General features: G+C 45.1%; 1 protein-coding gene across 2 annotated transcripts; it reads right to left on the bottom strand.

Moving 5' to 3' along the window:
- Positions 1–197: 197 nt before the first annotated feature.
- On the bottom strand, positions 198–26,527 carry apoba (apolipoprotein Ba). 2 transcript variants are annotated; one of them, XM_007575405.2, is made up of 28 exons: positions 26,330–26,527; positions 25,031–25,072; positions 24,654–24,766; positions 24,440–24,585; positions 22,811–22,958; positions 22,542–22,694; positions 22,113–22,237; positions 21,959–22,035; positions 21,423–21,879; positions 18,699–18,843; positions 18,479–18,625; positions 18,170–18,378; positions 17,362–17,569; positions 17,111–17,281; positions 16,822–17,025; positions 15,961–16,125; positions 15,680–15,885; positions 15,407–15,589; positions 15,155–15,285; positions 13,473–13,683; positions 13,212–13,384; positions 12,948–13,123; positions 12,115–12,236; positions 11,650–12,023; positions 3,996–11,549; positions 3,810–3,921; positions 1,516–1,702; positions 198–1,437 (listed from the first exon to the last, which is right to left on the bottom strand). In XM_007575405.2, exons 1-28 carry the CDS (start codon positions 26,379–26,381, stop codon positions 328–330), a joined length of 13,101 nt encoding a protein of 4,366 aa, XP_007575467.1. In that variant the 5' UTR covers positions 26,382–26,527; the 3' UTR covers positions 198–327. The 2 variants fall into 2 exon arrangements, with proteins under 2 accessions (XP_007575467.1, XP_007575469.1); XM_007575407.2 differs by having other exon boundaries at positions 25,031–25,060.

Genomic DNA, 26,527 nt, shown 5'->3' with positions numbered 1-26,527 from the left:
TTTTAAAACTTGTGGAAAAATGTTGAGCTGTGAATACTTGCGTAAGGAACTACTCATTGTTCATTAAAGGTCCATTAAATCTACCAAAAAAGACCCTAAAATGCATAAATTACAAAACTGAAACAGACTCGTACAGAAAATCATCTTGAAGATTACTGGACTGTACAGTTTTAGAAACATGAGACAAAACTGGAACACATGTTCTCATCATTCTATTTATTTATTCTGCCAAAGATAAAAACATGGATAATGTACCAACACAATCCAACAGGGACCTGGAGGAACCTGGATGTGAGGGATAGGGTTAGATGATGATTGGTTGGGCATTCAGGGTCTGAGCAGAGTTGGCCATTCACTGAAGGACTTCCAGAGGAAAGGGAGAGGAACTTCTACATCCAGCTTCTCCTTCCCCACTCGGATGTGCGGCGCAGCACTCTGAGACACCGTCTTCATCACGTTCAGACTTTCGCTAACTGTCTGAGAGAGATTAGACTGTAATGTGCTGATGAAACCCTTGGTGGCGCTGTTCACTCTCTCCATGCTGAAGGCGCTGTAAGCCTCATGGACCTTCAGTTGGACAAGGTCTTTGTATGCAGAGACAAATGTCTGTGCTTGGTCTGTGTGCTGTCTAGAGAAGGTTCCGATCTTCCTGTGAACTAATTGGACCAGTGGGGAAAGCTTCAGGTTCTGATCTTCTACGTAAACACGGAGATGCTCTGCTTTCTCAGCCAGGAGCTGCAACACATCTTTAAGGGTCCTCTGAAGAAACTCCATGACATGATGGAGCACAGCTACTACGTCTCTCTTCACAGTCTCCATGATCTTGTTTCCATCAAGAACAACATCAGTCCCGGGAATGGTGAATGCCGCCCACCTGATCTGCTCAGAAATCCCCTTCATGACGCTGGAAAACATCTCCATCATGGACATCTTCTCCCCTGATCCAGGAACAGAGAAGGTTTTATTGTTGAGGAAGTCTCTGACCGGACATAGCAGAACGTCTGTACTGTCCCAGGTGTGCTTGAGGCCACCTCTGACCTCATCCATTAGGATGTCTGTAAGGTTCACCATATCGGTGAACCTTAGGATGTCAGAAGCTTTCATATAGGTGTCCTTTCCTCGATTAGCAGTGGTTTGGACCGAGTCCTGCATCGTGCTGACAAAATCCTGAAACTCCCGGTGAATCTTCTCTATTAGATTGAGCACAGCGTTTCTCAGCTTCACAGAACCTCGGTTCAGGTCGAAGCCAAAGTGTGAGGTGTGGTACTTGTTGAGGAACTTGATCAGAGCATTGGTCATTAGAGGGATCCGGTCCTTGAAACCCATGATCAGATCGTTGACAGAGTCCCAACTCCATGATGTCTGCAGGACCAGCTTGTCCGAGTTCCTCAGCGATGCTTTGGCAGTGAAAATGTTGGTGTCCTGCCCAGGAGTGGACTGAAGAGGAGAGGAGAAACAACCTCAGCAACGTCAAAGTGTGGTTAGAAGGGATGTGTGAGCATCAGAGAGGCTTACTAGATATCTGCTAAACACTTTTCCTTGCAGCTGTGACGAAGACCTTCGCTGAAGGTGAATACCCAGGAACCCGGCAGATGGAGACCACATGGATGCTGTGATGCTGTCCTTATGGGAGGCACAACGGACACTTGCGTCTGTGAACACCCGGCTGGTGATGTCGACATCTAGGGTATGACGAGGCTCCCTGTGAAACAACCACAGTTAGAGCGGGTCCAGCAGGGAGAAGAACCGCTGCTCAGGTGAGACATCTGTAATTATAGACTGTTGACCTGAGGTTCCCTGCAAATGTCAGGAACCAGAGAACCATCAATGAGATCACAGCCACAGAGCTACCCCATGTTGACTGGACCTCATTAAATGATGCTCACCAATAGCAGTGCTTTAATTAGTCACATGACCTCCACGAAGTAATATAACTGTTTCATTATTTCCTGCTCTTTTTTTTTTATCTGTGAGCAATACATTCTCAGCAACATGTGAGTAAAGCTAAGGTTTGATAATTTATTAATGAAACAGTGGAAACATGTTAAAATGCAGCTCTTGCCATGAGTGGAGTTTCCCAGAGGGGATTAGAAATCAGATTGAACATGTTTTTGCTGCAGGTAGGCAGAACATTACAGTCTTGATGTGCAAAGTTCTTCCTTAAAAGGTCAGAACCAGGCAGGATTTATTGTGTGAGTGGAGTAAAATGTGTAGTATGAAACAGAGTCAGGATTGTAACGTTTAATTCCTTGTCTAAACTGAACGGTATGGCACAGATCAGTGCGGTTTGGTAAGGGGGAATGCAGTTCAAGTACAGGTTGATGCGACTTGGTAAGGGATCAGTAGCTCCACCCCAAATAGACTGTAACATTGTCCTATGGACCTACAACGGAAGGTGGCCCAGGAATGGTGTGATATGAGTCTTTTGCAAAAGTCGCCTTTACAATGGAAACAGACAAAATAGCATTCTGAACTACACAGTGGAAATAAGGCTTAATCCAGTGTTTCTCAACCTTTTTGGGCCAGCGCCCCCCTAGCCCTTATCCAGGTCCCTCACCGCCCCCCACCAAAGAATTTGTAGGCTACTTTGCACTGACTATTATTTTATCATTAATATTACTATCACTATTGTAGATGTTTTGATTTGTATGCTTGTTTCTGTATTTATCATCAAAAATAATTTCCCAGAGAACAAAAAAGCCATGGGAATAGAAATTATTTTTACAGGCGTCTATGAAAAATGCAATGAACATTCAAGTTAAAATCTGTAGGCCTAACAGCAGCCAGAGTGGAAAAAATATTCTTATTTTGTGCCATTTTCTAGTTGTTAAATATTCCAGAAAATGATCAGATAAAAGATGAACAACATGCCAGTTTAAACTTTGATCTATTTGCAAACCGACTGAGCTCTGGAGCATTAAAACATGGATAGAACTGTAACTACATTAATCACAGCTCTTCTTCTATTCAGTGTTTCTGTCGGTTTCTGGTGATGCAGCTCTGTGCTGCCTTCAGGAGAATGGGACATCAGAGCATCATCCATAAAATTTCACCCACATGGCATTTATTGTGCAAACCAGAGCTTTCAGTGGAAAAACAAAAGTTCCAGGTCCTTTTATTGTCATACAAGTATGAGACAGAAACATCCCGACCAGCATGCCTAGGTGGGCCCCATATTGGGTGGGCCCACATGGGTTTGCCCATTTAGGGCCCATGTAGGGCCCACGTAGGCTGTGGTGCTATATGGGCAAACCCATGTGGGGCCACTGTGGAACCCGTGGACAAATGGATATGGGACCCATATGTCAGCCCTCCTTTCCCCCACATGGGGCCCACCTAGGCATGCTGGCAGGGTAGCAGGAGCGGAGCTGCGCCAGAAGCTACAAACACTGAATAGAAGGAGAAGAAGAGCTGCCATGTATACAGTTGCAGCCAAGCATGATTTAATGTTACACAATACAGTTTTACCAAGTTGCTCAAAGTCTAAACTGGTATTGTTGTCCATTTAAAGTGTAAAGTTTACCTTCGACCAAACACCCCCCAAAGGAATCCCAGCGCCCCCCTTTTGTAAAAATTTCCGCCAGCGCCCCCTGCCGTCCTCTGAACGCCCCCTGGGGGGTGGTAGCGCCCACATTGAGAACCGCTAGACTAGATGAAGGACATTCGTCGTAATGAGGATAGTTTGGATTATTCTCCCCAAAGAGATACAGAATATGTTGGGTAATAATGATTACTGTTGGGAGATATTATCCCAATTCATTCCTCTACAGCTAACAGCAGAGCAGGGAGTCTTGACGTCAAACACCAACCTGAGTGGACGGTCCAACACATACTGCCAGTTCATGTTTCCATCCTTGTGGGTCAACCTGCCGTTCCCATTTAGCTGAAGCATCTCATCGTCATATCTAACAACTGCAGAGGCTGGAAAAACAACCAGAGATAAGAACATGAGAGAAGATATTTCAGGGACCATGGAGGAATCATGTCTGTCCTACCAGTGAGTTCATACTCCATGAAGACCAAGGTGGACGTGCAGCTGGAGCTGACAGAACTTTCGAGGACAGGGTCCTTGTTGCTCACAGAGACAGTAGTTGATACTTTGTAGATAGGAGAGGAAATATTTAAAGTGGCACTTAGGGTACCAAAGGATGGGATGAAGATGCTAGAAGGAAGATGTAGAACAACTTCTGGGATTTCCACTCTTTGTTCTGGGATGACCATCGTAGGCATTTTGAAGTTTGAGATGTGACTCGTAATATTGTGCAGACTGATGGTGAGATCTCCAATGGTGATGGATTTGGGTAAGGTGAAAGAAGACACTCTGATGTCAAACTGTGGAATCTTGAAGGACAGGAAGGACATCTTGTCCCGGAGATACTCAGTGTTAATGTCATAACTGGGCACTGATATGACAGGCAGGCCGGGGAGCTTGATGTTGAAAGCTTTGGTGGTGATCAGTTTAGGGATGTTCAGGTTCTTTGGATCCACTGTGAAGGACTCTATGTCCAAGCTGGTAAGCGGGACATGAAAGGCAGGGACGAGGACTGCAGGAGGAAGTTGGACCTGATCTGGGACCACCACATCTTCTAATCTCATATCGATATTCCTGATGGAGTGAGGGATTTCTTTCAGCCAGGAAGGCAGAGTGATGCTAAATGCTGGAAGATGGAACATGATACTGTCTTCCAGAAGATGAGCTGGTATTTGGTAGTCATAGCCATCCGTGTTTTTTGTGTAGACAACAGCAGAAGAGAAGTTCAAAAACTGAACATCATCAATGTTTGACACTTCATCAAATCCGAGCACGTCCCACAACGTCCTCTGATAAACAGGAAGTCTGATGGACATCAGGAAGGCCAGGTTCCCCCCGACCGACCCAGAAAAAGTCATGCCTGCTTCAGATCCTTCGTTGAAGATATTCCACTCAGAACCATGAATGACTGATCCCAGATGTTCCTCCAGACTCCAGGAGAATGATTGCTTCTCAGAACTGATAACGATGTTTATCTCCTGACTGAGACCGGCGTCGGCCAAACTGCTCAATTGATCCGCTTCACACTTCACTTTAGTCTTGAAAGTTTTTAAAGGAACTAAATCCAGCTCCGCCCCAACAACATATGTTCCACTCATGGATAAATGTCTAATCTGAACATTGTTGTTGCTTTTACACTGAACTGTTGTGAAAACCTGGCGTAAGGAAACAACAGAGGCGACTGTGTTCTCCAAATCAACCAAGAATAGGTTGCGGCTTAGGCTTCGTTTCCTCTTCTCCTGCTGGTTCATCTTTAAGCTCAGGGAAGTCTGGCTGGTGGTACGCAGACCATTAACACTGATGTGGAAGGTTTTCCTATTTTCCAGATTGCCTGCAATATCAAACATGTTCACTGTCATTATGTCTGACTTTCCTTGAGCAGAAGATTCCAGTAACACATGAGAGGACAGTGCTTCGAGGTTCCAGGTCATGTCAACACTTCCTTTGCCTACAGATGCAATCTGGGGAACATTAAACATGTAGCTCAGCTTTTTCTTGGACACAAGACTCAGCTTGGTTCTAGTGTTCCCACTGAGATCCTGACTCATTTCCATTTGGAAGAAGGGAAGTTGAATCTTTACAGAGCTGGCTGCAGAAGTTTCCATGCTCCTCTTGGTGAGGCTAACAGAACATTCATGGTTGGCCTTAATGTTGCTGTGCTCTAAGGTGACAGTGGAAGCCAGTTTTAATCCCCTCGTCCTTGTCAAACTGGTGGTCCCATCCAGTTTTCCATTCAGAACATCAAACACAGACACAGACAATGCACCGAAGCGAGCGATGATGTCCGATTCGTTGTAAAGGCCTGCGTTAGCATTCAAGGTGATAACAGTGGATTTAAAGGAGAAGTCGTAGGTTATGTTGCCCATTGCTGGGATCACCACGATGTCCTGTACAGCAGGCAGGGTGAAACTGGGCAGCCTGATTTCACCCAAAGTTTCTGGAACGTGGATGATAGGAGGCCTGAAAGATGGGAGCACAAAGGTGTAGGACGGTACAGAGAATCCCAGAGCAGGGACTCTGAAGCTCGCTGTGCTGACCTCCTTTGGAACAAAGTAACTGAATGCTGGCATCTCTGCTCTGAAAGCAGAGACCTGAATGTCCAGAAAGGGAATTTTGTATCCAGGGACCCTGAAGATCTTTGGTGGAAGACTGGATGTGTTGATTTTGTGTTTGATGTACTGTGCTCTTGCTTCATGGTATGAATCTTTCAGAAGTGTGACCACTTTGTCTCTGCAAGCTTCAAATTGACCCTGGATGATTTCAAAGTTGTCGTTGATTGCACTGTAGATTGGTTCAAGGTGCAACTCAAAGCAGTGTGAGTCTGGGTTCTTGTGGTACTGGAACTTCAGGTCCATGTCAAATAACTGTTGAGGGTTAATAAGCCAGGATTTCAAGCCACCATCTTCCCATAGAGAAAAGTCTCTAAGCCCAGGGGTCTGGATTTGGAAATAAGATAAAGTCATTTCTGGGATAGAGAGAGGAATGGTCAGAAACTCCAAATTAGCCTCTCCCTCTGCTCTGGACTGGAGGTAGATGTTCTTCTCATCGTTTTCTGCTGTAAGGTTGTGGCTGTATTTGTACTGATTGAATCTCACTAAAGCAAACCAACATGTGCTCTGCCTCTCCGAGTTTATCACGAGACCATAATCATTCTCAAGGTCCACCTTACCGGTGAGTTTTAGGGGGAGCAAAACTTTGGAGTTCACCTTGTTCTTAACATCAACAATAATCTCAAATGGCTGGGCTCTGAATTCCCAGGAGTTGGACATGGTTCCTGCCAGACCTCCAGTGAGTTCAGCCTCATGGGAGACTATCAGTGCAGCATTCAGGTCTGCAACGTCAGCCTCTCCTTTTAAAAACAGAATGCTGGTTTTCGCAAATGGGGTTTTGGACTCACATTGAGCTTTTACAGCAATATGGCTTAAGAGGGCCGATTCAACAGTCAGTGTGTGCTTTGACTTCAAAGCCTGGTAGTCTATGTCTCCTACACATGTAAGCTTTGCAGTGTTAAAGTCAACTTTCAGTTCTACATTAGTTCTGTGGGTACCTTCATCAAAGAAGTCTTGAATGGACCACTTCCCAGTACCGCTAGTTTCACCAGTCACAGTAACCCCAAAGGGGTCCATTTTTGCTGTCATACTTTGCTTCAGTGATGCTTGACTGGAAGCTTCTAGTGTTGGGATGTCCAGTTTGTGATTATAAGATGTTTCTATTACTGCAGATACTCCACTCTCCAGTGACAGAACTACACTACCAACCAGGTCAGCTGTGTAAAACTGAGTGGTGACTATGGTGGTAGACTTGGCAAAACTCTCTTCAGGAGAACCAAGAAGTGCCAGAGATCCTTCATGGTCAACTGAGAAGGCAACGTGTGTAGCCTTCAAGGTCTGTGTGAATTGGAGGCTCTCCATTCTTGGAGCCTCCAGCTGAGTTTCGGCTTCAAAGATGTGCTCCAAGACTTTGACTGGTGATTTAGCATGAGAAGTAAATATGGCTGTAAACTTTGGGTTTGACAAATCTGTAGTAGAATTCTCAATTTTGAATTTGTTAATAAGAACATACTTTGGAAAAGAAAGACTAAATTCTCCATGGAGTTTTCCAAACACTAGGAAGCAAATGTCAGTGGGAATCTCTGGAAATGTCACATCAGGATTTGTAAGCATTTCCATCCCAGAGTCCTGCAGATTTAGTTTGGGAATGCTAATAGCTGGAAATTTTATTTCAGTAAGAACGATGTCTGGGAAGGTGATGTCTGGCAGCTGAGACAAGTAAAGAACTTTTAAGTTGCCAAAGATGTCTTCCAGGTCAGGCATTTGAATCTGAAACCCTCGGATGTCATCAATGATTGCCACTATCTTGGTCTTGATCTTATTCAAGTCTATGATGAAAGCAGGGATGGTACACGAACTGAGGATGGTGAATTCAGGTACAGATATTTGGGCTGGAATGGTGATTCCCTGCAGTTTATTGAGGTTGATGGTGAATCCTGGTATTTCCAGGTCTGTAAAAGGGACGGTAAAAGTGGAGACTTCAATGTCAGCTCTTTTGATTTGATCCAGAACTCCTTCCATCGCCTGCTTCATCTGGTCAACAACCTTATCACTAGCCATTGTCTTCATCCACTCCATGAGTCCATCAAAGTGGGCAGAAAAGAAGGTAACTATGTTTCTGTAAGAGTCATTTGCTCTCTGGAGGTAGACCTGAATTTCATCTCTAATGTCCATGTCTAGAATCCGTTGCCTCATGTCCTCCAGAATGTCCTGAACTTTCAGTTTGACATCATTGTAAAACGCAGTGTCAATCACATCCTTCACCTTCTTCAAGGCATCGGCCACTTTGGTGTTTTTCAGTTCATCCAGATAGGTATAGATAGAATTTTGAATTTCTCTGAAAAACTGCCTAACAGCCTCAATCTTCTTCACAATCTCATACTTGTTGATTTCATTGTTCAGGTAATCCGTCAGTTCAACAATCTTAATATTTGACTCATCAACAAATGAGCTGTAGTCAAAATCCTTCATTGATTCAACTATTGAGGAAATGCATTCATTAAAGTCATCAATGCTGTTTTTAAAGTCAATTTCTCTCATCTTGTCTATCACACTGTTTAGACAGTCCATCATTTTATTGTAAATAATTTCAAGTTTGATGGATTTAAGAGCTGTAACGATTGACTGCACGGTTTCTTCAATCTTCCATTCTCTGATAAGAACCACTGCTTGATCCATTAGGTCCTTGAAAATATTATCAATTTCATATTTTAAAAGAATATCTTTGCAGTAGGAGTACACTGTATTTAGCTTGTTGGGGATTTCATATTCATCGATCCAGTTGATGATTACCTCATTCATCGATTCCATCACTCTTGCTATCTCTAACACTGGGATTTGATAGGAAAGCTGCTGCACATACGAATCCCAGTCAAATGACAACAAGAAGTTCTTCACAACTTCCACAAACTGGGAAAGGTTGAAATCCTCCAGGTTATTTTTCAGCTCAGACAGTTTTTCCCTGAGTGTCTCCAGGATGTCGTATTTTATATCAAGATCATGCAGAAATGCTGCACTGCTTTCCCTGAGCTTCTGTAAGTCCATTTGTCTGATGACATCCTCCATGAAATCAAGTGTTCTCACAAGCCACGGCTTAATTTGGTATTTTGCATCAAAGGCATGAAGCTGATCTCCAATATATGAAAATACGGTCGTTATTTTATCGGTCAGATGCCCAGCATTGATGTAGTCCTCAGATGAAGAGATGAAGTCATGTACCTTTGTAACTAGGTCTACAATATTTTTTTCTAAGATCTGTCTCATATTGGTCACACCAAGCTCCAAGTCATCCATTGTTACAGTGAACTCATTGATCAAGTAATCAAGTCTTTCTTTTATTTTACCAACTTTGTTCTCCAAGTCAAGATTTCTCATGAATCTCTTCACTCGCATTGGCAGCTGATCTAAGTTGGCTCTGAAGTCAGTGATGATCTGATTGATGTTTGCATTTTCCATTAACTGTCGGAGGGATTCTAAAGCTCGGATGAACGTAATCTTAAAGTGCTCAGGAAAGTTCTCAATGAACGGGATCTCAATGATATGACAGTCACTGTTTTTGTCGTACTTTAGGAAGCCAGCCATAGTGAACGTTTGTGGTTCTGGTTTAGACCCCTCATATCTGCTGAGAAGGTCTGTTAGGGCCACTCCTGATAACTCAAGTCCAACCTTCTCAGGATTATTGTAAGCATTGATGCTCTGCTCATAGGCATGGTTGTTCACTTTGGAGTTCACTTTCCAGTCCAAAGATTGGTCTTTTGGAGTTAAGAGACCTTCAAACTTGTTGCTGAAGCTAGTTAAAGACTCTCTAGCAGGAAGTCTGTGAGTGGTCGATACCCGGCAGTCATGTGACCATCCAAGAGCTAGTGGGGTGGTTTTAACCAACAACGTGCTGAAAAGCTGTCCGCTGTGCTTCCCATGGAGATTTAGTTCTCCAGCACTGTCCATAGATGAATCAACAGCCAGACTAAAAGGCAATGCCTGAATGTGAAGGTATCCACTGAAACGTAAAGGTTCAGAACTTAACTTCGCCTCACACTTTGAGTTGGAGGAAAGTCCAGCAAATTCAAGTTCACAGCTATGATTTAAATGTGCATCCATTATGTTTCCAGATGTACTGTACTTCATTGAACCTGACCAATCTTTGTAGGCGAGTTCATAGGTATGTTTGATATTTTCTTCTTCTCTGAAAGCTCCAGTCAGTGTTCCCCTGAGATCTGCCTTAAGGGGCTCAAGCTTCATGTGGTCTTCCTTGTCCAAATTGAGGTCATAAAATCTGAGTTTGTTGTTGATGTCAACTCCCAGAATGAATGGTTTCGCATCAACCTTGAAGTTTTGCCTGTAGTAAAGATCTTCACAGATGAAGTTCTCCATCTTGGACCGGAGGGATAAAGTCCAGAGAGTGAGGGTCAATTTATGGCTGTTTTCTGTCAACATCTGCCTCAGGGTTCCCTTCATGTTACCAGAGAAAGTCAGGGCCCTTCTGTTCAGCACAACATTTATGCTGTTTGCTGTGGCTGCATCGTAAGCATGACCCTTAAGGTCACCATACAAAGAAGCCTCTGAAGGAGTGATTTTACCTCCAAATCCAAGTTCTCCTCTGCCTTCCTCAGCCATCACTTTGGTAGATGAGGAATAGGATGCTCCATTGACATCAATTGCACCATCAAAGATGTTCTCCACTGTGACAGGGCTGCACTGAATGTTGTTGATTCCACTGAAGCTTAGACCATCTCTTCCAGCTCTTACAGATGCTTTATGCAAAGCCCGACCCACTTCAAAGGTGAGGGAGCCTTCAGAGTTAACCTCGAGCCCGTTTGAACCCAGGGACCCAGTTATGAGTGAGTATACCCGACTGTTGTCATCGTCTGCCTGAGACTCAATTCTGATGATTAGCATCCGGCTTGATACACCAAGCTCAACAATGTTATTTAGGGATTTCCCCAATGCCAACCCAACAGCACTGCACTTCAGGGACAGTTGTGCATCTTTGTACTTGAGCTCTGCGAAATGCTTGAAGACATCTCTCTGGGTACTGGTTTTAGATACAACATTCAACTCAGAGTTTGCATAAAGTCCTCGGATCACATTTTGAAACTGGATGAAGGGGGAGTCAAAGCGTAAGATGGACTCTCCTCTTCCTTCTTGAGCCAGAGGACGCAGATTGTAGCTGTGGCTATAAGAGGTGTTGGTGTGAAAAGAAGCTATTTTGAGTAGTCCAGTAAGATCACCATCTCCTGAAACTTCATCCGAATTCAGAGTAGAAGTGGACTGAGCAGAGTAGTGGAGAGAGGTTTGAAGGCCCAACGGACTGAAGGCCTCTAACTTGTAATTGGCTTGAGCGTTCAGTTTCTCCGTCACTCTTAAGGTTTCAGTAATGCTGAAGCTGCTGTCAATGAAGATGTGGCTGAAAGAACAGTTGAGAAGATACTTGAGATTGTCTTCAGCTCTTCCTGATACCATCCCGACCCCTAGAAGCAGGCAGAGAGAAAATATACAGAAACCTGGTATTTAGTATCCTCAGGAAAACACCTCAACAACACAATACACCGTTTTAAAAAGAGAGCTTACCTTCAAGCTCATATGAAAGTAAGTGTATTGGGGACTGAGCCATGGCCTTGTACAGTGCTATGTAGCTAGGAATATCTACAGTGCTGTTGCCTCCAGAGATCGACCCTTCCCAGCTGTACAAGTTGCTGTGGATCTTGGTCGATGCTTCAACCAGTCCAAGAAGAGGAATGGAGAGATCCAAAGAGGTTGGTACTCTGAATGATGGGAGTACAAACTTTTTAGCTGGGATATATAACCCAATCTGTGGTAACTCTATGACTGGAAAGGACAAAGTCTTTGGAAGATTCAGCTCCTCGGATGTTTTGCCTCCAAGTGGAAGAGGGAGACTGATGATTGCCTTTTCTTTGTTGAACTGGTATCGAAACAAACTGTCCCTGTTAAAATCAAATCAGGCACAAATTATGAGATGGAATGAAAGTATTATTGATATTTAAGACACTTCAGATTTCTGTTTGAAACACTTACAACTGCAGAAACAGTTTCTCAGGCAGGGGCGGCAACATGAGGTCTGAGATGCTCCTCTTACTCCGAAGATTTGCAAGAGAAGGGAACTGAGTCATCAGTTTGTCCAGCCAGTTGTTGCCTGCCTTCAGAGACAAATGAATGATAATTTGTCAAAGAAAGAGGTCAACTCTATAATTTTATTGAGGTTTTCCTGTGTAAAGAGAGGAGGATGGAGTTTGTCTAAACATTCAGAAAGTGAGTATGATATGCTTTATTCTTATTTCTTTTACCACCGTAGGCTGTAGTGTAGATGTTTGGAGTAGTCCAAACTGGATTTCTTGTTTTAATAACTACAGTATTCACTCTCAATCATTAGTAGGTTAACTGGTAAACACTGCTGCATAAATTATGTAGCCCTCTCTCACGCTCCCCCATCTCTCTGCGGCATCTCATAAACATCCTGCTGCAGTACAACGGTGAACATATGAAAATATATCATAATGAAATGTCCATAAGGTCTTAGCTGTGGATACTACGCCGTTAGGGTCCGTGCTGTCACTCAGGTCCATTTAGAGCACTTGGAAACCCGATAACCTTATGCTGAACAGACTTGTAATACCAAACCTTGTTTTTGTTCACTTTGAATTGCCTTGTTGCTGAAAATATGCTACATAAATAAAATTACCTTACCTTCACTATAGTATTGGTGACTTGTATAATTGTAACATTATAGAGGTGGATTAAACCAGTAAACCCCACTGAAGGACCAGATACCAAATACACGGCCGCCACACTTGAGAGTTTTCTGGACTAAAAACAACAAAATATTTGCTGACATGAATAAACATTTGAACCTCGATCCCTTTGGTGACTATGTGACGCAGCTTCATGTCAGTCTTTGCCACTTTCTGCTCCAACATATCATCGATGAGCTTCTGGAGCTGCATGTGACGATCTTCTGCATGTGGAATCATCTTTTTTATCTCTGCAGTCAGGTCTGTTTTCAGTTCCAGCTGGACTTTATCTTCATCTGAGGAAGGAAAATCCAAACAATACTCCACTATGCAGATAATATAAGGTTTTAAAACCAGAATAATTCAGACACCAGTGAAAAATACCATATTTTAGAGAAGCTTTCTGTTGGAATGAAGCTGCAGAGAGGTGAAGGACTGATTCCAAGTCCATCAGCACATTTTCCTCATTTTTCAGGGTTGCAGTGATGGATGCATCTGTTTCCAGAGACGGGATGTCCATCTGGAGCTGCATCATGACCTCCTTCATCATTTCATGTCTGCATTTAAGATAAGAGCATGGACGCTTGCAGCAGAGCACCATGAACCGCTGAGCATTGGTTTCCTGCAGAGTTTTCAGGGACTGACCTGGCACGTCCTGCTAGAGAGAACAGTGTGACGTTCCTGTTGGTCACGTCAATGCTGAAGTGTCTCGTTTTCCGCCCGTCTCCATCCATCCGGGTTACAGCCAGGCTGACAGTCGCCTCCACGTCACAGGCAGGAATGAGCAGCTCAGCGGAAAAGGTGTTTTCATTCTGGTTGTAATTGACAGATGCAGTAGCCTCCGTTGGTTCTTCACCTAAATGCATAAAAACTTTAACTCAGCTCTTGGGTTTCATCAGAACTATAGAAACAAGCAGTTTCAAAATAAAATGTATTGACTCCGAGACGTCTGTCAGAAAACTGCTCAGAGGTTTCTACTAGCTTTTAGGCCACAGCTTCACTACTATGGATATTTATAAATCCCGAGTCCACGTGGTTTGTAGTCTCTGACTCCAGTTAAATGTGACAGGAGATTCGATGTTAATATTCAGAAATGACCTCAGCGCAGCCTGAAGGAGGAGTTCCTCCCACTCATTTAAAGAAAAACTGCTGTAATACCTGTGGAGCACCAGCAGGTGGTGATCATGATGACAATAGAGGTTGCACCAATTAGTCGATTCTTTTCTCTGCAATGACTTTTTTCTGGGCCAGTCGACTAGTCGCAATCACATGACAAAACAGATTTTTCCAAGGAAATGAAAGGTGGACTAGGTGAGTTCGTCAGAAAGCTGAAATTGTATAAAAATATAAATAAAATGCGCATCGGGCGGAGGAGGAGCAGCAGGAGGAGCAGCAGGAGGAGCAGCAGGAGGAGCAGCAGGAGGAGCAGCAGGAGGCTTCGTTGAATTCAACTGTAACCAAACGGGATCCGTTCATAAGTTTGGTTTGTGATGTTCCAAAAGCACCGTTGTGGTCAGTGTGATAATTTGACTCCTATATGAGTAGCTGTCCAGAGGTCATCAGTATGAGTCAGTGTTTGGAAAAAAAAAAGTCAGATCCGATTTTGTGCAACGAACTTTTCTCCACTGCTCACGAAGAATGATCTGTTTATTGCTCTTTTAATTCTGCATAATAGACTCAGTAAAAGCGGGAGAAGGGGAGGGGGGCAATATTTGCAGTGAAAATAGCTGATAAAGCCTCCAAGTAGTTGTGAAGGGTTTTGCGCTTACGTCACTATGACGTCACCGCGACTAGTCGACATCGACTCGACTATTATCATGATGTAGTCGACCTTAAAAAATATGTAGTTGTTCAAAAACCGTAGATGACAATAACCCAGTGACTCCCAAACCCCCTTTGCAGCGTTTCCCATCCCTGGTCCTCCACACACTGCCCTTCATGTTTCAGGTGTTTCTTTGTTTCAGCCAGGTGATTTCAGTTGACAGGCGTTTGTTGAACTGCAATCAGCCGAATCAGACAAATTACAATCACCTTATAAATTACAGCAGGGAAACATCTAGAACATGCAGAGCAGACCAGGGATAGGAAACACTGCCCTAAGGGACCACAGAGTTCAGACAGACATCCTCATACTTATTATTATTGCAACTGGGATTAATGGGTAGTCTTCAAACTGGACTGTTTTGCATTTGCAGCAACACCCCATTAACTCCATCAGAACCCAGAGGACGGCTCGCATTGCAGCCGTCAGTCCTGGAAGTTTCAGATTCTGGATCCAAGATGTAATGAGCCCATCTGAACGGTTACATCAGTGGGTGGACCGGTACCTTCTGCCCTCAGGGTGAGCTTTAGGGATTGCACTTTGTGTCGGCCCTTTCTGCCCTCCCTCAGGGTCTCGTCGCTGATGGAGGCCGTGTATTCGGAAACCTTCCTTGTGGGCTGGAGCTCAACTGCAAACCTTCAACGAGTGACAACAGTTTGACTTTCTTAGTTTATCTGTGTAAAATTTAATAGAAGGTAAAATTAAATAAATGTGTGTTTCTTGAAGCCATTGTGTCTGGAGCAGAGGTTCATCTTACGTAGCATCTCCAGTCAGAGGGAAGGAAGGTGCCTCTTCCACAGAGGAAGCGTTGGTGTAGCTGACCACTGTGCAGAGGTTGAGTCCTTTAAGCAGAGGCTGGCAGTCAGTGAGGTCGACCCGGTCCTCCACCAGAGATGGCACCGGCTTAGTTTGTCCGGATGAGATGGATAGCAGCTTGTTGCTTCATCCAGACACCAAGAGAAGAGAGAATGAACACCAGAACACCAACCAGAGGAAGAACTTCAGTTGCTTCATCAGAGCTGCTGCTGACCTGACGCTGAGCAGTGGACGGTTGGACTTTGGAGCTGGGATGGACAGTTCAACCTGGTTCTTCTTCACAGTCACTTTGGCCTGAAATGAGCTCTCATGGTAGAGGTTAGTCAGCATCTCAGTTCCTGCTTCCACGTAGTCTGGAAGGTGAACACCCATATGGGTGATAAACTCCAGACCTCCTGAAGGCATGAAGGACATGCCAGTCTGCAGAAAGGAAGAAAGAAGCATGTGAAGCATGTAGAAGCAGGAAATCCTGATGATGAAGAAAACAGGCTCTACCACTGTGGAGGGGGTCAGGCCTCCTCTGGCGCCGGCGGCAAACACTCCAGACAAGGAGAACTTGAGAGGAAAACCAGAGGCAGTGGGGAGAGAGAAGGAAGTCTCCATGAAGACGTAGTGGAGAAACATCTCGTTTTCGGTGCTGGAGGTCAGCTTGGAGAAGGCCTGATGGTGACGCAACACAAGGTAGATGAAAGGCAGAGAAATGTTCTAGTTTCGTTCTGGTCTCTGAAAGGGGGTACATACTTTCAAAAGTTCTGTAAATCATGCGACTATGACAACATTCAGAAATGTAGCCTGACTATTTTCATCCTGGACTGATAAATTAAGACAGTCCCTAAAACAGAAGTGCATCATCCCAATAAATACTGAAGTATTTCTACAACTTTCTGGATAAAATCTGGCCCGGAGGAGGGAAGTGTAAGGTCAGCCAGGTGAGTCTTAAAATCTTATGAAAATTAAATATTTATCTTCAAAAACACACTGTTCTACCTGAAAGGTAACTTCTAAATCAGGCCCCATCAACCAAACCAGCTGCTTCGTATCCAAACCATGACAAATTAACATGATGGAATAAAAGATCAAAGCATGAAACATTGCATAGTTAATCACAGCAGAAGTTATTGGTGGAGGTCAAGAACACATTGAAGGCAGCTCCGCCTTTCAACCACTAGAGAAGAAAGGCGGCATTTCAGCCATAAGTTTTCCCACCTAGTGTGGAACCGCAACTTTTCCTTTCTGTCATTACTCGGCTTTAACAAGACGTCTCTACCTGCAGATGATCTGTGTGAGAATAGTCGGGTTTGTTGAGACAATCTGTTGACTGGGTCATTTTGGTAGAGTCAGGGAAGCCAGTCTGACCTGTGCAGGTAGTTCTCTGATGAAGACATGGTAGTACATGAACAGAGTCTTGAACATTTTTCTCATTTCACTCATCTTCATATAGCCGATTTCATCGCCCAGCAGCCGGAGGAAGGCAGTGGCTTCAGGAGCTGCAGAGACCTGAAAGTCATGAAGGAGCTGCTGGAAGCGGTCTTTGATTGCCTTCAGATGAACTTCGGGAACCTGAGGAGACATCAGCAGCATTGACTTCATTGAAACCCTCATACAGAAGCCTTAATGAGGCGATGATCCCAACAGTTGCTGCCACCTGTCTCCTCTTTCTGCCTGGACCAGGGGCAATCCTGTCCAAAACTCCTCGGAGCATCGGAGCTCTGTCCCCTACAAACTTCATCAGCCTGGAGAAAGACTCGAGTAGGAAACCCTTCTCCCCAAAAAGAGCCTCGACTGTCGGCTCAAATCCTGCTCCTTCAAGCCCAACCTGGAAGGACACTTCCTGGTGAACAATCTTTCTCTTTCTGGGGTTTTTTTATCATGAAGAACTGATCTGCTGTCACCAACCTCAAACATATCAAAGCTGCGATCGTAGGCCTTCAGAGACGCCTCCAGCTTTATTTCCTTGGGCAGCGTGTTACTGCTGTCGAAGATGACGTTGCTCTGGACCGAGCCCAGCGGGGAGCTGAGCATGTAGTTCTTGGACAAACCATTAAACATGGTGTTGGTGGATGACGGTTTGTCCTGCAGAGCTGCCCCAATAAGCTCTCTGAGTCTGGACACAGAGACATCACGTTTAGAAACCATCTCACCGCCTGGACGATCAGTTCCTCCCAGTGAAATGGGCACATTACAATTTATTTAGCATTAAAAAAAAACAAAACAAAACAAAAAAAACAACGAACTGGACTCAAAGGATTGGAAGAAGCACCAGAACTGATTGTTGTCCTCAATGATTAGATTAAATTATAATCAGCCTGGAGCTTGTTTACTGCCAAGTCTGAACGGGTTCTAAAAGACTCGGAGGTCCCACCAACATCCTGGGTTCAACAGCAGAACAACCGGACCTGCAGAGGATCAATCAACCGGGTTAAATGAAAACAATTAAAATATTCATTTAGTGAAGATTGGAGGAACATCTTAGCGGAGAGCAAGGCTGTTCTGGTTAAATTTAAGGTCCAGTATTTTGAAGGGTCTTGGAGGGAAGGGTTAGAATAGGTCAAAAGTCATATCTCAGGTGTTCTGTGCTCTACTCCAGACAGTCTAGCTTTAGCATTTATTGATGATTTCCTCCTACCAAAACCAGAAGATCCTCAGAAAGGATCCTGATAAATATGAATCTGGCCATGTTTGGAGATGTAATCTGATTACTCACTCAGGTTTCTTATCACCAGAGTTCTGGATGTTTTTTAGGTGAGAGAGCACAAAGCTCTTTAGCTGCCCATCCTTCTCGACCAGCAGGCCACTGCAGATCTCCCTGATGAGGCCGGAGTCTGGGTCCTTCATCAGCACCAGGTACGCTGCCAGGCGTCTGTCAGCAGGACTCTGGGGGTCCTGGTACGTCTCCAGCAGGGAGCGCCGAATCTGTGCCAGACCAAATATTCAGAGCTCTTGTAACAACAGCAACATTTTCTGCTAAAAAGCCAAATAACCCAGATCATGTTTGATGCATGAGGAGTTCCACCTCAGCAGTAATGTCCATCAGCCTGAAGGCCTGGATAGCTGCCTTCTGATTGGATAAGGGAACATCTGGTTTCCTCATGCATCGCAGAATCGAGAAGATGAGTGATGGGCTGGCGTCCTGCATGGCCCGACCCATAACACCAACAACCTGCAGGAGAGGAAGAATCACACTCCACCAGCTGGTGTGGCTCTACGTCCGATGCTTGTGGAGCTTCGCTCACCCTGAGGACCAGGAAGGCCTCCTCTGTGGGATCTGGAGCGGGGTCCCGGTCAGGGTCCCGTATTTCCTCTGAGCAGTCGTTTAGGATCGTCTCCATGAACTTTGACACCTCAGTGATCTCTGGAGTAACCTCTCCCTGATAGAAACTGTAAGCAAACATTTATAACCTTCAAATCTCCAGCTGCAACACACAACTGTGTTACAGCTGGAGATGTTAGCATTAGCATCAAACCTGTTGCTTTCATAGAATTTTGATAAAAATGTTCTCTAAAGTTATTAGACTCAGACTGACAACGTATGACCGTTAGGGTGAATGTTAACATGAACATAAACATTAGCATGTGTGTTAGCATTAAATTTTGCATGATGAGACAGACCCAAACAGTCAAAAACGAGCAGGCAGCAAATGAACCTGGAGCTAAGCTAGTGACTGGTAGCAACTGACCTGACAATGTGACTGTAGCCGAGAGCTGAAGCCGACACAGGACAAAACCCGTCCCTTAAAATACGGAACCGTCCCGTATTTGGCTGCTAAATGTAGCGAAATGGTCCCCGAGTACTTTATATCAGTGGTCCTCAACCCCCGGTCCACGGACCGGTACTGGTCCGTGGACCAATTGGTACTGGGCCGCGCAAAAAAAAAATCCGTTTTATGTGTTATTTGAGTCTGGAGGATCTTTTATTTTTGAAAATCCTTTAACCGGATTCTCTCGGTTACTTGCGCACCAACACTGAGCCCACAAGCAGCAAAAAGAGTAAGAAACGGATCAGGTGTCTTTGGAAAGTTTCTTTGCAAAGGGGAAAAGGCCCAGAGAAGAGACAGGAGGATGGATTTATCCCGGACCGGTAGGTGAGTCAAACATTACAAGCCGCTCTGTGTAACATGCGGCGACCAGCTGCTAATGAGGCAATGAAGCTTCAAACTGCTTCACCACGTAGAGACCAAGCAGGCTGAGGATATAAGCAACACTTCGGGTCTCATTGTCTCCATCACTCCCAGATGGGACCGTCTGGTTGCAGAGAAACAAGCTCAGGGCTCCGTTAGTCTTTATCGTGAGTTAAAATGTTCACGAAAGTAAAATGTTCGTCTTTGTGGCGCATCTGTATCTTATTTTGAAGGAATATGTAAAGGTTACCATAGCGACCAGAGACAGAGCGTTTGGGCAGCGGTCGAGAGGAGATGAGTAGAGCTGTGAGTCTTAAGTCTGGTTTAGACGGCAAGATTTAAGGATTGTCGGCCGATTCTCCAAACCTCTGTGACCACAAAGCTGATAAAAGAACAACAGGTTCGATCGGTTCGTGTTCAGCCTCAAGGCAGGAGCAACACGAACCGATTCCAGAGGATAATCCAGTAAAACTCCCAACATAGCGGGAATTTAGAATGACCAAACACGATGACGATGTAGAAACAATAGTGACAGTTTGTGGAGACATTTTAAGAGATAAAAGAAACAAAAAGAAAAGGCGGTGGATAAAAGACGACGGGAGCAGCCGCTCTATCTGCTGCACTATGATTTGGAGGCGACTGTGTTTTTTCATAGTTAACATTTTTAACTAAATAAACATATATAATAATGACCTTTACATATAATAATAAACATTTCCACATAATCATCTCTGATATCCACCGGACTCTCAGTTGCGCGACATGTCAGCTGTTTGGGATTCCCCTCTCTTCTGACGTCACCGCGCTTTCTGATTGGCTACCTGTCACATTCAACAGGTTGTATTCTCGTTCCCAGTCAGGGTAAACCACACAGGCTGCGATAAAAGGGCCCAGACAACCAAATTGGGTATATTCAGGATTTAGCGGGAACATCAACATGCAGAAGCCTGATCTGATGGTTCACCCCCAAGCCCCCCTCCGCTCCGCCCGGGCGCAGCAAAATTTTAAAGTCTTGACCAGTCCGGGATAATAAAACGTTGAGGACCACTGCTTTATAAGGTAGGCTGCCTCAGTCATTGTTTCACTCACGGTGTTGGTGTTGCGATATTGTACCCAACTGCTTTCTGGGTAACACCGACAAGTTGGCTTTAAATATATAGGGACTGGTCCCTTGGTAACCCTTGTCGAAGCACCGCGCCCCGCTCATGAGACTAGGATGACGCGCATTAGTGGGCGTCCCTTATTTTGATTTCTGAAAGGTGGCAACCCTAGCAACACGACATACGACTTACGGCAGGGTAGACAAGGATCCGACAAGAGACAGAGACAACAGGTGGCATTAAAGACACAGGGGGTGATCACGGAACAAGAGACACCTCGGAACAATCAAGACAGGACGGCACAGAGACTCACAGAAAGAAACAGAACCAAAACTAAGCAGAGAACTCAAATCATTACACATGAACATTGAAAATTAACATTAGCATGAACCTTTTTGAATTAAAGGTTGATGCTACCAGGACAACTTTAGTGGTTTAAGTTGTCCTGGTATCTTGAGTCCCAGCCTGAGACAACCTTTAAATCATCATCCATCCATCATCCATCTTTGGCCCCTCTCTATTTTAGTTTCTATTATTCTATAACTCCATCAGTTTTACTTAGTTAAGTTTAGTTTATTTAAAGATTGTTTGTCTCACCATGATAAGTCTTAACAACAGGCATTGCTCTGTCCAAGATGTTCCACAGGTAAGACACTGACTGCTCACACAAACACATTAGCGAAGACCTTGCTGTCCCTGTAAGACATTTGGACCCCCTGTTGCTGAAGCCCTGACTCACTTTCTTACTGTGTTTGCCAGAGCGAACATGATGGCCTTGCTCTGTTTGTACTGAGCCATGCTGAGCATGTCTCTCACACGTGCTGCATCTGGATTGGGCTGCAGAGCTAGCGCATACACCAGAGCATCCACCTCCAGGGAGACCCTGTCAGTGGTCCAGATGACCTGCATGATGGCGCTGGTGCACTCTGAGGTTCCACACTGGAACAGGGCCTGGAAGGTCAGCCAGTTGGACACTTGGACCATCTCAGCAACTGTCTGGCTGAGGGTCTCGTTCCTCAGGACTCTCAGGCTGGACACCAGCTTGTGGAAAAGGCTGGTCCGTTTCTGACCCTGATCTGTGCTCGCTAGCGCCACCAGCTCCTGCAGGGTGCCCAGAACGGCATCCTTCATCTGGACTGGAGTTTTGTCTTCTGGTTTATCAAGGTGGAGAGGCTTTGCCTGCAGGGGGTCTGCATCTGTGAACAACAAGTTGATGTTTTAGGTCCTAAGTTTTAAAACTGAAAATCCACAGCAGATTTAGAAATAACAGCTCACCAAATCTTCTGCTACTGGTCCTTTTTACATTTTGAAGGCTCAGATCCTGGGTCACCGTTGATGAGATCCCGTTCTCTCTGAAATGCAAACGATAGTGTGGCTAAGAACCTTCAATACTCTCCAGAAATGCAGCTCAGCTCTGAGTCAGACTCACCCGCTGGAGAACGGCAGGTATCTGTGCTTTTCAGTGCATTTGGCTATGGTGATGTGTGTTCCTCTGTTATCAAACTGGTATCTGCAGCTCTGGGTGCTGCTGATGAGTTTTGAGACAGGGTTGTGCTGAAAACCAATCAGTGAGCAGTTATTTCTGCTCAGTAGAACCAGAAGCAGCAGCAGGAGGAGGAGTTTCTCCCAGCTGCTGCATGGTGAAGTGGTTTAAGGTGGTCCTGGCAAGTCTAGACTAGATAAACTAGAGGGGGACAGTTTCTCTCCAGATTATCCATGGAGTGAAGCTGGAGGGTCAGAAAGTTCCTGAGACTTTGGACGCTCCTTTACAGCCTCTGTGCTGCGGGTGAAGCTGCACCCTGCAGGCAGGTTACACTTTCCAGAAGTCAATAATTTGCTACATAGAGCGTTTTCTCACCATCTGCTGCAGCAGAGCCACTGGGCTGCTGGTGAGAGTCCTGCCATAGAACTGGTCACACTGGGACAGATCTCTGGAAGCACTGGCGTCTGTGGCAACATCCTGCCTTGAATGAACCGTGACTGTGGTGAGACAGCGACCGTGGACCGTACTCTGAGGGAAAACACAAACTCCAGCTCAGAGACCAGAGATGACTGTTATTCTTGGAGCGTGTGAAGATCGTCCTGCTGTCTCCGACCAGTTGGAGCTCTATGGTGTTGGACACTAACCACCAGACCAGTCCATCCATCCTCCACGACGGGAAACAGGAAAGCAGAAATGATGCCTCTCTTGACGTTGAGGATGTTGATGGACTCGTCCGCCTCGGGGTAAACCTCCACACGGCCGTTTGAGTGGACACTGACCTTCAGCGGACTCCTGGAAGAAGACACTTGTGTTTCAGCACAAAGTAACATCTCTGTCTCATCGCTCTTCTTCTCCTTAGTATCTTTTGATGGTCACTGGACCTCAAAAATGTCACTACTTGTGAAACCTGCATCACAAAATGCAGGGATAATAAGAACTTCTCAACCCAGTTCTCCATGACGAATAATCAACAGGGAATGACTTTTATTATCTTAGGAACTTCACTAAAATCACACATGGTTCTTGTCTATGCATTTGTTCATTGACCAGTCTACTTATATTTGAACCAAAACAAGGAAATATGAGCCCATTGCTTCAGTACTGACGCCCGTTCACTAATGGACTGCTGCTTTCCTGTCTGTCTGTCTGCAGCTGAAATCTCATGTTCTCCGATCTCAGGGCTGCGGCTTAAAGCTTAAAAAACCTGTTGGAGAGTGGGCATTTTCCTTTCTGGACCAGTTTCCCTGAAGACTGCAGCTCGACACGTTCTGTGGAGGTTTTTAAAGCCGAGTTGTTCTCTCTGGTTTATGTATCTTAATTTTATTTCTTTTCTTGGTGTGTCATTTTGGTTTAATCAATTTTTTATCCATATTGTTATGTTTTTTATCTATTGCAACAGACCGCTATGCAGAGTGTTGCGTCATTGGTGAGAAGTTTATGAGATTGTATAATGCAGAAATGTACTCAGACAGAAATGTTATTTTATTTCAGCTAAGCCAGTGTTTCTCCATCCTGGTCCTCAGGCCTCCTGTCCTGCATGTTTTAGGTGTTTCCCTTCTGCCACCTGGTTTGTATCTCTGGGTGATTAACAGGATCTGCAGCTCCTGATGGTCCTGCAGTCATTTTTCTCAGCTGTTCTGGAATAGAGGCTCATCTAAAACATGCAGAGCAGGGGGGTTGGGGCCCGGGTGGAGAAACACTGATCTAGTCCACTTCCATCATCTGGCTTTTGTATCTGCAAGAGACATAGATACTTTTGAGAAATGTTCATGCAACGCAGTGACGAATTATCTACATTTTGTATGATTCTTCACTAAATTACTCCAAAGCTTGTCAGATGGCTAAAAACTCCTGGGTGGGAGTTGCAACACTGTTGTCCACAGAGGAGTCTGTCTGCAGAAGGGCGGCGCTCTTTCTGTGATGCTTCGTTAAAAGAAACTGGAGGATGCAGGGAGGGAGGGGAACCCTGGCAGCTGTGGCCTGAAGCAGGAAGTCAGCCCCAAGCAGTCTGCGTCGCCGTGTGTGAATACAAGCGTCCCGAAACCAGGTGACTGCGCGTTGACTGCTCGGTTAAGGTGAAGTAACAGAGTCTGTAAAAGAACAAAACCAGCTCTCCCCATTAGAAGTGGAAACGTTCGTTATAAACCAATCGAGTGAAGCTTTAACAGGTGTCCTGCTGTTTTTCTGGGACGGATCTAAAGTTATTCAGGCCTAAAAATGTTGAAGTCTGTTAGCTCTGCTCAGGTTTTACCGGAACCAGTATGTCCTCTGACCTCTCCATGACGGCTTTGAAGGTGTCGGAGCTGGGCGCCGGGCTGTAGGCCGCCTCAGCTCGAGCGTCTGAGGTGGACGCTTCACTGACGGTGCAGTCTCGTGTGTGAATGATGAACCTGCACGTCTGGGGGACTTCGATCTCTACCTGCAGATGTGGGACGAGTCAGTGAGGGGACCTCAGATAAGAGCTGTTATCAGTTTAACTGTTTTTACCTCACAAGTGACTTTAGGCCCATTTTGCAGGCTAGCAGAACCCGGCGCTACGTTCCGGCCCTCTGCGTTGTACCGGTACACGTATTTCCTGTGGACCTTAAATCTGGAAGCCACTGCAAAGAAGCAATCTGCATCTTTATGCTGAAGGCATCACTTTAGTCAAATCCTGATGTCATATTTCTACATCCTCCTGTACGTCAGACAACCCCCCAATACTGGAACAGCTGACCTTTGAACCCTTTGTGGCAGAGCTCCTGCTGCTATCTCCAACAAACAGGCCATTATCTCAGAGAGCAGCATTGATCCATCAGCAGCGTCTGTCTGTTTGCTCTGGATCGACCCCTGACCCCCAGATGTGTCTGTGGTAGATAACTTACTCTGACATGAAGCTGGTTCCTCCACATCCTCTGGAAAACAAACTGCAGGGTTAGAACAAAGCAGCTGATGAACATCAACAGAAGATTCTAATTAAAGTGTCTATTTCTACTGAGACTGGAGCTGAATGTCAAACAGCTAGAAACAGATGTTCCTCATCAAACAGAGTTTTCTTCTCCAATCATGATGCTAATCTGATCTGAGATCCAGTCAAGTCAACTGATTGGACTTGATTTGGACACACAAGTCCAGTGGAAAGTGCAGGTCAAAGGTCAAACAGCAAGCATGGAATCAGAGGAATTGTCTGCATATGTCAGAGATCAGATATTCTAAAGTAGGTAATCTGGAGAAGGATCCAGAAACATTTCTGCTGTTCTAAAAGAGTTCAGAGTCTGCCATCATTGATCAGTAGAAGAAGAAAAGAACCAATAGGAGACCAAAGATCAGGATGGATGGATGATGGGTGGATGGATGATGGATGGATGGATGGATGATGGTTGAATGGATGGATGGATGGATGGCAGTTGGATGGATGGATGGATGGATGGATGACGGATGGATGGATGGTTGTTGGATGGATGGTGGATTGATGGATGATGATGGATGGATAGATGATTGATGGATGGATGACGGATGATGGATGGATGGATGGTGGTTGGATGGTTGGATGATGGATGGATGATGGTTGGTTGGATGGATGATGGATGGATGACGGATGGATGCCATCACCAATTAAGAATAGAATCATTGCAGAGATGTGAGCTGTCCTTGTGGTTGCTATGGTGATTCCCACTGTTTCTGGGGTCAGGGAGCCCACAGCACCACGGACAGATCAGACTTCCGCTGTGTATTAAAGGGTTAGTCGTGTCATCAGCTGAGTTTCCTCCATCAATCAGATTTTTTATAAAGTATTAAGGTATTGATCTGGGAAAAGTTAATAATAATCAATAATAAATAATCATTCATAATTATCATAAAATAATCAATGACCTGAGAATATTTAGCTCTAACAAACCGTGGAGCCGCTGGACGCTGCTAGCATCACCATGGCAACCTTTACTGGTTGATCAGTTACTGCCAGTAAGACCAGTTAGTCACACAGCCTCACAGAACCAGTAAGTCTTTGCTGCAGTTCTTATCCGTTCCCAAACCCGTGTGAGGTCCAATCTGAACAGCAGAACCAGAAGCTAGACGTTACAGCTGCAGATCCGAATCAGCAGATCCTGCAGCCAGCTAACGGAACCGGGTCGGTGACTACAGGTCCAGATGTTCTGAAGTTCTACAGGAAGGTCCAGACTTACGTGCCAGAGCGGCGCTCAGCAGCAGGAGCAAACACAGCGGGCCAGAATCCATTCCGGGCCCAATAACTGGGTTCTGCTGCAGGGTTGATCACTCAGGTTCTGCAACCGGGCCAAACAGACGAGTTCTGCTGGTGTACCTGGAGCGTCCAGCATCGACTGCGGCGGCTCCGGTCCGATTGGATCTTTTATCTGCTGCGG

The sequence above is a fragment of the Poecilia formosa genome, unplaced genomic scaffold (genome assembly GCF_000485575.1).
Source record: "Poecilia formosa unplaced genomic scaffold, Poecilia_formosa-5.1.2 Scaffold376, whole genome shotgun sequence".
NCBI classification, from domain to species: Eukaryota; Metazoa; Chordata; class Actinopteri; order Cyprinodontiformes; family Poeciliidae; genus Poecilia; species Poecilia formosa.
The sequence above is the reverse complement of the archived record's forward strand: the minus strand, read 5'-3'. Positions and strand labels throughout refer to the sequence as shown.

Excerpts from the sequence above, each read along its gene's own strand:
- apoba (XM_007575405.2), bottom strand. The coding sequence starts at position 26,381 with ATGGATTCTGGCCCGCTGTGTTTGCTCCTGCTGCTGAGCGCCGCTCTG. Across the intron at positions 24,767-25,030 it reads GGAACCAGCTTCATGTCAGA|TGGCTTCCAGATTTAAGGTC; the intron begins GTAAGTTATCTA and ends GCTTCTTTGCAG. Across the intron at positions 22,036-22,112 it reads TACCTGCCGTTCTCCAGCGG|AGAGAACGGGATCTCATCAA; the intron begins GTGAGTCTGACT and ends TTTGCATTTCAG.